Raw genomic sequence first — 14,962 nt, 5'->3', positions numbered from 1 at the left:
TATGTGGGGGTTTTATTACAGAAGATTATTTGAAGTAGAGGTTTGGTCATGTCATATACTGCCTAAAGTGTGTATTCATGTTTGTTTGGTTGTTTTTTTTTTAATTAAAAAAAAAATCTTTTTCTTCTTATTATTTTAAAGATCTGGATGAGTGCTCAAATGGAACCCACATGTGCAGTCCACATGCTGACTGCAAGAACACAATGGGTTCTTATCGTTGCCTGTGTAAAGAAGGTTATACTGGGGATGGCTTCACTTGTACAGGTAAGCTTTCTTAAGAATGAGACAAGTACCATGCTTGCATACTCACCTGGCATTTAGGCTTATTAGTGTTATAATTTAAACACAAATACTCTGAATCCCATTCAACTAGAATATAAAGTGTGGATCAGCTACAGGATTGTGTTACGTTAGGTCTGGTGCTCCCCAAATTAGGTTGCTGATTCAGCAGATAGCACTTAAGCTCTGCAGCAGATGTCAAAAGATATTGTAAGATCTCCATCTTTGGAATTACTAAGAACTCAGCTGGGTAAGGCTGTGAATAACCTGATATAATTTTGAAATTAGCCTTTTGTATAGCAGAGGCTGGACAAGATGATCTCCAGTGATGTCTTGCAACCTAAGTTAGTCTGTGATTCAATACAGAAAAAAAAAGCTTTTAAAGATTTGAAGTTATTCTCGAATGTCATCTTCCATTGTTTTCTACTTCATTTAAGTTGTGACAACTTTAAAGATACTGTGTATTATACCTAAAGCAGTCAATTTTTTCTTTTGATAAAATGTAAGTTTTCATTGAGCTTTTCTTGTTAGTAGGAGTGGGTGGCAAACTTACTAAAACAATGTTTCATCATATAATTTATCCAATTAGTAACCCAATCCACTGGCTGCCAACATTAATATTTAAATAGTAGGGTACGTTATTAAAATTGTTTTATAAAACTACCAAAAAATGTTTTTGTTTTGTTTTTTTTCACAACCTTGCTATTACGTTAAGGAATTCAGCATTGCTGATAATGCAGGGGGATCATGTTGAGGATAAAGCAATGGGAAGACAGTTGGTGGGCCAGATTTTCAGCTGCTGCAGATTAGTAGTGCTTTATCAACAACAGTAGTTTTCATTGCATCTGAGAATCTGGCTCAGTAGGTTTAAGGCAGAATTTGAATAATTCCAATTTATAAATGAGCCCTGGGATTCCATTTAATGGAGTGTGTATAATTTAGTCTTGAATCTGATTCAGCTTCCTTAGTGGCCTTCATAACCTGCAGGGCTTTTTGTTAATTTCCTAGATGATGATTTCTAGGAGTCTATAAACTACATCTTTCAGAGCACTTAGAGAGATTCTGTGTTCAGTTGAACACCTTAAAAAAAAAAAAAAGGAAAGCTTACTGTTCGTGGATGCAAGAGGTGGCTGGGGCTCCAACTAGGGTATGCAAATATTCTGTAAGCTCTCTTCCAAAATATACAGCATTCACTGTGATAGGTACTACCTTTGCTTTGCCAGCCACGGACTTGCAACAAACTCACACTGACAGCTAGACTCTGTTGCAGCAAGTAGGCTCTTTTGTTAATGTATAAAATGTCAGCTAGAAAATAGGGGCCACAATCTATCTGAAGGGCAGCGTAGCCCAGTAGCAAGGCCGTTTTTCTTATCAGCTGTTAAACTGCAGTTTGGTTTTGATCGAGTTATTTTCACTTCAGTGCCACTTTTGTTAGTGTTTTCTATTTGGCATGGAGACCGTCTACTACCATATGTTTGCTCATTACACAGTAAACCTCTTATTTCAATTGCTGTATCTAGGCTTTGCTGTAATAGAAATGATAACGATAACAAGATTCATGTTCTTATTCTGAGTTTAAATTTGACTGTGTGTATGGCTTCCAACCATTGTTAGCTGTAGCTACTTTAGCAGCCTGTACCTGTTGCTAATTTTTCTTTTGATTATAAGTAGGGTGTAGTTTCTTCTGCAAGTGTTCAGAGCTAAGAGAATAGTTAAAATCCTTGGAACACTGCATAGTTAGCTGAAATAAATGTTGTTGAGAAAACCATGTTTACTGTAAACCTCCAATTTCTTTTCCTTTTACAGACCTAGATGAATGCTCAGAAAACTTAAATCTCTGTGAAAATGGGCAGTGCCTCAATGCCCCGGGAGGATATCGCTGTGAATGTGATATGGGATTTTTGCCAAGTCCGGATGGGAAAGCATGTGAAGGTAATTCTCTGTAAGCTTTAAACAACACTCAACAAATTCAGCCTTAATAATAATTTATGTTTGAAAAGTCTTACAATTGGTTGCAGTTGCGGTTTTATTGAGAACTGCATGAAAACTGTCAATAGTTGTTTTTTTTTTTTCTGTTTATGTGCTTGGATGCTAGTATTTATTATGGACCTCCGGGTCTTCATTTACCTATTGTATAGAGAAAGGACAGCTTTTTGGAAACTGTTTTTCCACGTATTATTAGTAGACATGATTGCTGATCCAAACGGCATTGTCAACTGCCATTTCATCTTGGTCAGTATGCACACAGTTCTTCATTTTATTTGTAACAGTTAAACAGAAACAGTTACTTTGCCTTAGTGCATATGAAGCTGAAAAACACTGGTTTGGTAGCTAATATAGCCTGCTTTGAGGGTTTCTGCCAAATGCCAAATCAGAGATTGAAGCCTTACAGAAAATTTATATGACCATGGAAAAATAAAAATTAAAAAAATAAAAAATCCCGAGAGTATTTGTTCTTTTTGATCTGGTTACCACTCTTCAGTAAGAGCTTTTTATATGAAAAGATTTACAAAACCCAAGGAATACCTATTTTACCAATGTGTGTAAGGGCATATATTTGGTAATGATATATGAAAGCCAGTTTGTATAGCACTTATCACTTCAGTCAGTCCAGAAGCAGCAGCTGTATCATCTGACATACTAATGACTCGTAAGAACTAGTATGTGAGGGAGTTCATAATTACATCACTATAAATAGGATTTTTCCCCTGAAAAGTATTCTGTGTATTTTTTTTTAGTAATCTACCAAGAGAATTAATTTACGAGAGTGAATTTGTGCATAAACTAAAAGAATATTACATTTCATAGTGTTTCATGCAATAATTTACTTTGAGACCTTTTAGCTAACTTTAAATATCTTACATAGAGCTTAGCTTCCGTTGTGAAAACAGACTTCCCTTGATGTCTCGGATGTGTACACAAAACACAGTATTTTAAGGTCCTTTGTAAACACACACTTTTTTTTTTATTTTTTTCATTTAGTTGTTCTTTGTCTAATACATAAAGCATTCAGTAAATAATGAATCAGATACAATAATTTAGACAAACAGCACATAGAAGTGAGCTTAAGGTGCTAACCTCAAGATCTGTCAAGTGCAGAAACCTGAAGATGAGCATCAAATTCACCTCTGTGCACAAGCATGGGGGGGGGGGTTGCCTATTATTATTATTAATTTATTTTGCTGAAGTTCAGCTTTCTGGAGATGGCTGCTGATTTAGGATGAACTTCATTTTTAAAGCATATTTCCTGCCATGTTTAATTTTGCTACTTGTCAGGTTAGCCCATGAGTAAATTCAGATTGTTTCTATATGGTCTCTAGTGACATTGGAAAGAGTATTTTGCATTAAAAAAAAAAAAAAGGCCATAGATTAGATTAGTTAGGCTTCAAGCGTAAATCTTGCATGTTATTCTTGTCTGGTCTCATATAGTGCACAGGAGCAGTCGGTTTCCAGATTCATGTTTTCTGAACTTTTTTGTAGTTTTCTGTATCTATATTAAAAAAGATAAAGAAATCTTATATTTTTCCATTCCTCTTTCTCTATCAGATATTGATGAGTGCTCCCTTCCTAACATCTGTGTCTACGGTACTTGTCATAACCTTCCTGGACTTTTCCGATGTGAGTGCGAAGTGGGCTATGAACTGGACAGAAGTGGTGGTAACTGCACAGGTAAAGATGATTTCAAACAACACGCTTTTTAATTTTCTATTAGTGTTATAATCTGCTCCTTAGGAAATTATTTTAAAATGCTATACAAATCAGTCTGAATATAAAGAAAATCTGCTGAATAGCGCAGAGAGAAATGTCAGTGGAAATTATACTCAAATGGAGACTGGCAGCCTTCTCCACATTCCTCTTTCACCTTTTTTGTCAACTTCTGATTTCCCAGTGGCTTCAGAGAAGAAAGGGAGAAATACAGCAGAGATAACATCTTTGTCTACATCTTCAAGGCAGAGATGTGTTGCACCCTGTAGTTTCCATTCACAGTACTGGATGGCAAGCTGATGTCATGTATTTTTCCCTTAAGTATTTTTGAATATTTTATGTGAATTGATAGATTGGTTTTCTAGGGAAAATACTTTTTTCCTAGTGCAATGATGAATTAATCTCAGGCTAGTGTTCTACTTCTAAGACGTGTATTTACTTTGAGAACTTCCTGGAGATCAGTACTTGGTAACTAATGGATTTGTGGTGGTCAGCATATTATACCTGATATATCTATGGTATGCACTGTCCTGGAGTATTTGCTTACCACCTGCTGTTTTTTTTTGCAGATGTTAATGAATGTGCAGATCCCACAACCTGCATCAGTGGCACATGTGTCAATACTGCTGGTAGTTACACCTGTGAGTGCCCTCCAGATTTTGAGCTGAATCCTACCCGTGTTGGCTGTGTTGGTAAGGGACCACTCATATTTATTTACAAGTGAAGTTGCACAGAGGCTGCAAGGCTAACCGTTTAGAACCTGATCTCCTTCTAAGACAAAGTGATGCGCTTGGTGGATGAGGGAAAGGCTGTGGATGTGGTCTACCTTGACTTCAGTAAGGCTTTTGACACCATTTCCCACAGCATTCTCCTCAAGAAACTGGCTGCTCTTGGCTTGGACTGGTGTACACTTCGTTGGGTTACAAACTGGCTGGATAGCCAGGACCAAAGAGTTGTGGTGAATGGAGTCAAATCCAGTTGGAGGCCGGTCACTAGGGGCATCCCCCAGGGCTCGGTACTGGGGCCAGTTCTCTTTAATATCTTTATTGATTATCTGGATGAGGGTATCAAGTGCACCCTCAGTAAGTTTGCAGATGACACCAAGTTAGGTGCGTGTGTCGATCTGCTCGAGGGTGAGAAGGCTTTGCAGGAGGATCTGGATAGGCTGGACCGATGGGCTGAGGCCAACTGTATGAGGTTCAACAAGGCCAAGTGCCGGGACCTGCACCTGGGGCACAAAAACCCCAAGAAGGGGGTTGAAGCCATCAAGGTGCTTGAGTGAGTCCAGAGAAGGGCAATGAAGCTGGTGAGGGGTCTGGAGAACAAGTCTTATGAGGAGCGGCTGAGGGAGCTGGGATTGTTCAGTCTAGAAAAGAGGAGGCTCAGGGGCGACCTTATCACACTCTACAGGTACCTTAAAGGAGGCTGTAGCAAGATGGGGGTTGGTCTGTTCTCCCACATACCTGGTGACAGGACAAGGGGGAATGAGCTAAAGTTGCACCAGGGGAGTTTTAGGTTGGATGTTAGGAAGAACTTCTTTACCGAAAGAGTTGTTAGGCATTGGAATAGGCTGCCCAGGGAAGTGGTAGATATCCCTGAAGGTCTTTAAAAGATGTTTAGATGTAGAGCTTAGTGATATGGTTTAGTGGAGGACTTGTTAGTGTTAGGTCATCTGTGTGATTCTGTGAAAGTCCTAGGTCATGGAAGAGGGCTGGAACAGACTCACCAACTCCCAGCCCACTGCCCCTGGCCTGTTTTAATAGTTTTGCAACTTGTAATAGTGCAGTGAGAACACGCCTGAAGTGATGCAGCATGCCAGCAATGCCCTGCTGCCAGAACCAAGCCCTTGGGGCTTGTTAGAGCTGTCCACAATTTACAGCAGGCATGAGATGATTTTAAATTTCAGCAAGCTTAAACCAACATCCAGCTTGCCCCAAGATGGCAGGCAAATGAAGTTATGGCATAAAGCCACCTTACACTCTTTGAGCAATTGAGTGCAGCTTGGATAGGTACAGCTTTCATGACCAATGGAAATGCTGTTTTATTAGGCTCTGACTACTCGTTACTCTGATATTTTTTTGCTTTTGTTTGTTTAAGAGGGCATAGGGATGCTCCTCAAATTCAAATGTATTTGAAAATCCTAACAAGTAGATGCTTTCATGCATGTTAATCTCATAGAGAGGAGAAAGCAGTGTATTTCTGAAATTGGAAGGGTGTACAAATGTGGATGACAATGTAAATCAAAATGAGAAAAGGCCTGGCTGAAGAGATGTGGCACCACTGTCCTACCCATGCAGGAAGAGATGGGTTCTCTTGGACAACACAAGTCACTTTCTTTAGCTGTTACACAAGAAATTAGAGTTGTCTGAGGCTATCCCTCATCCTGAGATATTGTTTGTGATTTCCCCTCTCCTAAAATGTTTGTTGCTAATGTGTGTTCTGAATAGATACACGATCTGGCAACTGTTACTTGGACATTAAAACACGTGGAGATAATGGTGGCACCTTCTGCAGCAATGAGATTGGAGTGGGTGTTTCTAAGGCCTCCTGTTGCTGCTCTCTGGGCAGAGCTTGGGGAGTTCCCTGTGAACAGTGCCCACCTGTGAACACAAGTAAGTCAGCTTTCCTGGGTTAGACACAACAATACAATGTGATCATTTACTGGATACCTGCAGGAAAGAGGTCTTTGAAGAACCTCATCAGTCTTAATCAAAAACTTTAATAGTCTTTCAGTTATCTAGACAGAATATTATCACTTTTGAGCAAGTTTGCTGTTACACAAAAAAATTAACATTATGAAATGAAATAGCAGTTGATGTTATAGAGTAAAATTTAATGTTGATGTCTGGTTATTTTACATTTATATTATCTGTAACAATTTGACTAATTTTCAAAGATAATTGTGCTGAAAATGTTTCTGCTATCTTAAGTTCATAAATCTATTTTGTTTTCAGCTGAATATAAGGTTCTTTGCCCTGGAGGAGAAGGATTCCGACCAAACCCTATTACAGTTATATTAGAGGGTAATATTTACATTTTCCTATTTTTACATGCCTAAAATTATTAAACTCTTGAGTGAGTGTTGTTTTTAATAGAAAAGTGTAAATGAGATAATGTCTCTGAATTTGTTTGAACAGATATTGATGAATGTCAAGAACTGCCTGGGCTCTGCCAAGGAGGAAAATGTATTAATACATTTGGTAGCTTCCAGTGTCAGTGTCCATCAGGGTACTATTTGAATGAAGAGACTCGAGTATGTGATGGTACGTAGCCTTCACTTAACTAGTCTTCAGCTTTTATTGATATAAAATGACGACAAATCAACATGTAGCAGAACTGATCTGTCTTTGAAAATGAAAATAAGCAGACCAATGCAGCTTTACAGTGGAAAGTTGAAACAGATTGAAGTCTTACATTGAGAGAGAGAATTCTTTCTTGACCATGTTGAAATATATACAAATTTATATTCAAAATAATAATATTTTTGTCAAAGACAGAAAAAACAACCATTTATATGTAAAATATAGTTTAATAACCAGTTATAAAAAAAAAAGCTGTCCTTTAATGGGTAATAGAATGGTTTATGGGTAGCCAGATAAAGAGCTAACTTGCCCCTTGGTTTCCTGGGTTGGTTACAATGTCTTTGTGCTTTTTATCCACTGCTTATTTTTGCTCCTATTGATTTCAATGTCCAACTGAAAATATCTGTTGGACTGCACAACATTTTTCTTCCCCCAGCACTGTCCGTAGTATATATTCATCACATTGCTTGAAACTATCAGGTTTTACTGGATACAAAACTTCAGGCAACCTCTTAAATCCTTAAATTTCCCAAAGCCCATGCTGTCTTCAGCCTTCCAGACTGTTAATAATGTTAATACAGTACTTATGATATTCCAGGGACTGCAGAAGTATAAAAGGTTCAGGTTCTAAATTAAGTCTGAAGCAAAGTGCTTCATGCATATTGTGCTTATGTAGCTCAACAAATGGTTTCCTGTTAAAGAGGAGATCTACCTTTTTATTTTTCCTTAGTGATGTGTCAAAGATTGTTTAAAATGTTAAGGTTAGTGAACTACTGTTGAATTTTTAGGAACCAAGTTGGACTTTTTCTGTTGTTATTTTAGCAAATGTTGATGAAATCTACGTGATGATGAATCACGTAAGATGTCATGTGATCTTGATGTCTTGATGAAATTAAGGTGACATCTTGAGTTGGGAAAGTTACTCACTTTTCCCAGTCAAAACAGACTTGAACCCTCCAATCAGTCTGTTTTAGCATCATTACTTACTGAGATGGGCACTCCACAGTAAACAGCTTTGGTTCTTGTCTGGATTTGGGAATTCGGAATGAATGAGATCTTTAAATGCTACTTTTGTGTGGCAATTGCAGAAACCAAATTACTGTCTTTGATCTGCCTAGACACATTAGAGTCCCCATCTTCACACCACAGCTGGACTCTCTGTGGCCACATGTGCCACAAACTCCTCCACTGTGTGGGCATTGCTCCACCATGATCTTGTTCAGCGATCCTTCAGCTGTCCTCTGTTAGTACCTTCCAACCTCAGGTGTTACTGAGACATTTTCGTTCTTGAAAGCACAATGAGAAAACTGCTATGGCCACTCACTGCCTTTTTATTCTCTTCTAGATGTGAATGAGTGTGATACACCTGGCATATGTGGACCTGGCACATGTTACAATACTGTTGGGAACTACACCTGCATCTGTCCTCCTGATTACATGCAAGTCAATGGAGGGAACAACTGTATGGGTATGTGTTGTGGGTTTTTTTAAGCTTTATATTCATGCTTTGGGCCAGGGCTTTAGCTGGCACAAATCAGAATTATTCCTCTAAATTTAGTTAAACAAGAGTTAACTAAATAAAAGATCTACCTTCTTTTATTCATCTTATTACATAAACCAAGGTAGATCACTTTTATTACAGACTTTTTAGTATCTCATCAGAATTTCTATTTTGATTTGATAATTTGTGTGTTCATCCTTTCCAGTTATCATTTCAGCTTTTCATTTAAAAGCTTCTGCAGGTGATACGCTACTAAAATGACTCAGGCTTCACAGAATGAAATCACAACCTGTGCACAGTTTTTAGGAGGAACCACAAACAAACTCGTGTTTTTCAATTTTAGGCAAAACGCCAATACTGAATCCTTTAATGATTCTGATCAGTGTTACAGCAGTGTTTATGACTCTTAAATGTTTGTATTGCAGACAAGTTTTCATACTTTTAAAGTAATCTTGTAGGGATAAATTTTTATGTAGTATTCTACAGTACCACAACATCTACTAGACAGGCATCTAAAAAGTATGTATGTGAAGAATAGTTCTTAAACCCTTCAGGTTCACCATCTTTTGTAAAAGTTGCTGATGTGTTGGCCTTTTTTTCTTCATTTTCACAGATATGAGAAGAAGTCTGTGCTACAGAAATTACTATGCTGATAACCAAACCTGTGATGGCGAGCTACTCTTTAATATGACCAAGAAAATGTGCTGCTGTTCCTACAACATTGGACGTGCATGGAATAAGCCTTGTGAACAGTGTCCTATACCTAGCACCGGTACTTTTTTGAATTGGGAAGCAATTTGAAAGCCTTGGTAACAGGAATACTATTAGCAGGTGTAACATTGTTAGAGAAAGAGATGCTATGACTTTGTCTGCTCTTGTGTATCTAAAATGAAGAGATCACTTACCTCTTTTGGCCTGGATGTGATCAGTCCTAGTCACAATGAAAGCATATGTTTAAATCCTTTTGGAGTGGTATGTGTACAGACTGCTGGGCCATGCCTCTTTTGTGACAGTTTCATTTTCTGGGAGACTTCATGCTGTATAATTTGATCCATCTCTTGGCAAATGCCTATTATTGATCAAGTACTGAGGCACTGACCGGATTTTTATTGCCATTGCTTCAACAAATGTGTGTGCTGTGCTGTGCCTTGACTGCTGAGGTACCTTTGTCTCTTCTGAGAACGATCCATGTCAAGCAGCTACAATAAGATGTAGCAGTTTCTGGGCTAATTGTATGGGCATACAGGAAGCCTCCACATTGACTTAAGACTCTGCAAAGTTGAGCCCAGGATATCCCACTCTGGTTTGAGGTGGTTAGCTATAAGAATAAACTTCCTAGACAATTATTTGGATAAGTTCCAACTTATGGTTCAGACTTTTTTAAATTCAGATCTGGACTTGTGTGCAGAAACTGTAATGCACAGAGATAAACATATGCACAGCAAAGCCAGGATGTGAGCCCAAACCTTCCTCATCTTTTTATGTGCTAATTTCAGTGGCCTTTGAATGAGAACCCAAGTACATACTAAGCACGTCACACAGTGAGCCTTAGGGAAGCATCTGCATACTTCTACATACCCTGCAGATGTTGAAAGGGTAAAAGTAGAAATTTCTTTGGGCAAAGGATGTAGTGAATTTGTGACTGTTGATTAATTCAAAATACTGTAATTGCTGCTTTGGTCTCCTATTGTAGATGAATTCTCTACGCTCTGTGGAAGTCAGAGGCCTGGCTTCTTCATTGATATATATACAGGACTACCAGTTGGTGAGTTGTGATTTCTGTTTTGAACTAAATTCCATACTACCTCTGTCCAAGGAAGGGAGGATGTTTCTTTTCCCAATTATTTCTTTTATGGGAGGAAGAAAAGCCAAACAGTGTAATGGAGATCAACCTTCTGTTGAATTTTGAGCCTGCAAGCTTTCCGTATAGCTCCTCCTAGCTAGCAGCAATGTTTATTGCTGCTTGTTATTAAGGCAATATAAAGCTCTAAATAAATTATCATCAGTCCTGCATGAGCAGGGCACAGATACCAAGCCTACAAAGTCTGGGAGTAAGGCCAATCAGCATTTGTTCTGAGTAGAATTAGGAGTCTTTCCTTGGGACTAAACCAGAGATTTATTCTGACATTTCATACCAGTTCCCCTGTGTATTGGTTTGACAGAAAAATCCTTTTTTCTGTTCAACTAGAATATTTCTCACATATGTTATTGTGTATAACTTTTGAATGGTGAGTAACGAATTGCAAAACAAAAAGAGGGAGAGAATGAGAAATTCAAAGACTGAAGTCTGAGTAAACCCTACTGGGACTCTATTTTGTTTTTATTCACACAAGAATGCAAATAAGAAGCAGATAATGTGCCATGTAACAAACGGAGGCAGTATACGGGCAGTAATCAGGTGCTTTAGGATTAATCTGTTGCTCTGATGCAGTGTTTGGCTAGTTAAATCGTAATATTTCTAGTGAAGTGGGGAATATCATTTTCAAAGCAGTTAAACTCTCTCCATTTGGCTCTTCCAAATAACTTCATTGTAACACTCAGAATGACAAGCAGGTTCGCCAGTGCTATGGATGGGAGAAATGAGGAGGGGTGTGTGCTGCGCTCTGCCTTCCCATGTGGCAGGATATGTCTTCGCTACAGAGAAGAGTCAGGATCTGAGGAAACAGGAAACATTTACATTTTCATAGTTTGGAACGACTTGCAATCTATTGCAGTTGGAAAAGTTCTGATGATCACATGCGCTTGATGATTCTATTAAGGATAAATGCAAGAGGACATGTTCTTCAGCAAAGGATTTTATGAAGTGCTGTTTACAAGAATTAAAAAAAAAAAATCTTCTTGCAGATATTGATGAATGTAGAGAGATTCCTGGAGTGTGTGAAAATGGCATCTGTATAAACATGGTTGGCAGCTTCCGATGCGAGTGTCCTGTGGGTTTCTTCTACAATGACAAGCTACTGATCTGCGAAGGTAGAGTGTTGATATCATTCAGAGAAATGGTATTTCACCAGCTGACAATTCAGACAGTGGCAAATTTGAGATACTTGCAAGTCATTCTTAGCAAAGGAAATTACTGGTGTCAGTGTAGTAAGTCTGTGTTAATTAAGACTTTTATAATATTTTTTTTGCATAGAAAATACCAGATTTTCTATCAGACGTCTTAGGCTTTGGAGGAGCATGAGTCAGCAGTCATGGGAAGAAACATTGTTTTTCATATTTGACAGAAAAGCCAAGACAAGAGTAGTCATCCTGAGTCAAATCACAATAATATTTTTTTATTCCAAGATATTTTTTCTTATGGGACAAAGATTTCTGTTTGTTTTTTGTTGTTGTTGTTGTTTTTTGTTGTTGTTGTTGTTGTTGTTGTTTGTTTTTTTGTTTTTGTTTTTTTTTCCTGGGGGGGGCTGGGGGGGGGGAGGGCAATTTAAACATTTCCTAATGTTTTATTAGTCATTTTTATGGTGAAACCAAAGACAGTAGTATGAGTTGCTTCATTCCCTGGTGTGGTTTATGACTGCTGACAAAATGGATACTAAAAGCAAGGTATTGAGGAGCTTCAAGTACAAGCATGTTCTGTAGGCAGCTTCTATTTGAAATGTTACATTTCTAGGGAAATAATGTTCTCTGTTAGCAGCAGCTTTGAGAAACCCAAGTGACAATGAGGGTTGTGTTGACTTTGACCCAAGCTTGAATGGATTCAGAGGATAGCCTCTGCTCTGCCATCCAGTGCTGTGAATGCTGTTTAATGAGAATAAAATTGCATTTAAGAGCCCTGCTTCTCTCCCCGCTCACCTGCCTTTTTTTTTTTTCCAGAATAATATTGATTTATTATAGTCAATATCTATTGTTAGAACATGATTGTGAGAATCACCTCTCTTAGACTGTGTATTTCTCTAAGAGGGCTATTATACATCTATCTCTTGGTTATACCATCTAACCTATAAAACAGCTCTCTCCTTTCCATATTCTGAGAACGAGGGGGCTAGCAGCAATCCATCCACAGTAAAATTCTACTTCTGTGATTCCATCTTCAAAGCTTAAAAAACATAATCAAATCCAGTGCTAATGCTTTATTTTCACACCTCGTTGCCTCTGACCATGAATTTAACTTGTTCTGTCAGATTCTTACTCATACTGTCTTAGGCTGGGTAACTAGTAAATGATTCTATGACTATGTTTCTCAGATTTAGAATGGTGCATGTATTTATGTCATTGCACTGGTCTCTGAGGTGCTGCTGCTGGTAGAAATTGCATGTGGTAGTACAGCTCTCCCAAGTGAGTGTGCTGCCTTCAATATGCAGCCATCCACAGGAAATAATCCAAAACTGATCTTCCCAAATTGTAAGTACAGGCGAATATCACAAAAGAAAAAATTGTCATTCATGTTCATCTACTTTTCACATTCTTAAATAAGGAAAACTGGTTTTTTTCCTTGCCTGAAGTTTTATGTTGCTGTTTATATTTATATTGTAAGCTGCTAACGTCCAACATGGATCTTGTTTCTGTGTTACGACTGGGGGGATGCTTATAATTTCCACCTGCAGATCTACGTGGGCATAGCAACTTCCTTATTCTGATCGCAGTCTGACAGAAGTCTATCCAAGTGGAAGGTTGCAACAGTCCTTTCCTGTGCACTCCAATAGTTTCAGAAAACCATTATATCAGTCTTCTAAGCAGGAATAAGTTTTACAAATGGAACATACAGATTAGGGACCATTTCAAGGAGACATCTAAATTTAACCAAGTACCTAATTTAATGGGTATATTGATGTTTTCAGAATTAAAAGAAATACCTATACTTAATAAAACAGTACTCCTTTACACTAAAAACAATGTGGTTTTCTTATCTTTCTAGTACCAATTTACCATAACAGTCAAATTCCTTCTTGTATAACAGATATTGATGAATGCCAAAATGGACCAGTATGTCAGCAAAATGCTGAGTGTGTCAACACAGCTGGTAGCTACCGTTGTGACTGTAAACCTGGCTATAGATTCACATCAACCGGACGCTGCACTGGTGAGTATTTCTGCCTTGCATGAATGAATGTCTGCAGAAAGTAGTACCTTTTAAAACAAGTTTAAAAAAGCATATCTCCTTTTCAGTAAGATGTATTTTTTATACTAGGAGGTGATCTAGGCTCCAAGAACCCTCCTCTTAAAGACTTTTAGGAAATCCCATAAACATTCTGCTAATTCCCGGAAGAGTAATGGGCCCATCCTGCAAAGGCATAAATGATAGTTAATCACCCGAGTAGGTATTTGACCTCCACTTTATACCACCAACTGCAAAGATCTGCTGTTAGTGTTAGGTCAGAGGTTGGACTCAATGATCTTGAGGTCTCTTCCAGCCTAGAAATTCTGTGACTCTGTGTGTGATTCTTTAGTCCATGTCATGTCTGGCTTCACTACTTTGTGACTAGCTGTTTTCTGACACTAAAAATTTAGTTGCTGACAGAGAATGTGATATTTTCCCCTTCATCTGAATAAAGTCATTTATTTTTATTTTCTGGATGTGTTTTAGCACTTTTTTTGCCACATGTTTTTTCACGAATAAATCACTGCTTGCTGGGATCTCTGCTGATAAGGTGGACTTACCTAAGCCATATGCAACAACTAACTTAAAAAGCTTTCTGTTAAACTTCCTAACTTTTCCGTGGGTTTAAACTGGCCCCTGAACATTATTTTTAGATACTCCCTGACTGGGACTGTAGTTCTCTAATCTAGTTGGTCTTTCTTCTAATATCATAGTCCAGAGAGGCATTGGTGTTATCTTGATTACTTGAAGAATTGCAGAGATTTTAGAGTGCTATGAGCTAAAGAGCTGTAAATATTATATACGTTTCTGAACAATATAATAATTACAAAGGAAATTGGTAACATTTTCCTTCTGTTTGCGCTTCTGAGTACTTGAGTTTTTAGGAAGTGCACTTTTTCCTGCAGTGCAGTTTTTCATTGTTTCATGAGACCCTTGAGGGAAAAGGGTGTAGGGGCAACCTGAACTCTACTATGAGAACTAAAACTTTGTTTTGTAAAGCTATGCAGTGGCATATGTAAATATGCAATACATTACCAATGTAATTGTTGTTTTTACGTGTTCGACCGTAGTACAGGAAGAGCCAGGGAAGGTTCTGATACGGGTTACAATAACCCAGCATGAATTGGCACAAAAGTA

The 14,962-nt window shown here is 38.1% G+C and overlaps 1 protein-coding gene across 3 annotated transcripts in view; it reads left to right on the top strand.

Annotated features, from left to right (window-relative positions):
* Positions 1 to 14,962, top strand: part of FBN1 (fibrillin 1) — a 158,501-nt gene that overhangs the window by 117,931 nt on the left and 25,608 nt on the right. For all 3 annotated transcript variants that reach the window (XM_082768900.1, XM_082768899.1, XM_082768901.1), the window contains 12 exons: positions 142 to 264; positions 2,086 to 2,211; positions 3,826 to 3,948; positions 4,554 to 4,676; positions 6,432 to 6,596; positions 6,939 to 7,007; positions 7,122 to 7,247; positions 8,632 to 8,754; positions 9,401 to 9,559; positions 10,481 to 10,552; positions 11,632 to 11,757; positions 13,685 to 13,807. In XM_082768900.1, coding sequence (XP_082625026.1) covers positions 142 to 264; positions 2,086 to 2,211; positions 3,826 to 3,948; positions 4,554 to 4,676; positions 6,432 to 6,596; positions 6,939 to 7,007; positions 7,122 to 7,247; positions 8,632 to 8,754; positions 9,401 to 9,559; positions 10,481 to 10,552; positions 11,632 to 11,757; positions 13,685 to 13,807 — 1,458 coding nt within the window. The remainder of the gene's footprint in view (positions 1 to 141; positions 265 to 2,085; positions 2,212 to 3,825; positions 3,949 to 4,553; positions 4,677 to 6,431; positions 6,597 to 6,938; positions 7,008 to 7,121; positions 7,248 to 8,631; positions 8,755 to 9,400; positions 9,560 to 10,480; positions 10,553 to 11,631; positions 11,758 to 13,684; positions 13,808 to 14,962) is intronic.

Source organism: Aythya marila (genome assembly GCF_965140915.1).
Source record: "Aythya marila genome assembly, chromosome: 11".
Taxonomy (NCBI): domain Eukaryota; kingdom Metazoa; phylum Chordata; class Aves; order Anseriformes; family Anatidae; genus Aythya; species Aythya marila.
The sequence above is the reverse complement of the archived record's forward strand: the minus strand, read 5'-3'. Positions and strand labels throughout refer to the sequence as shown.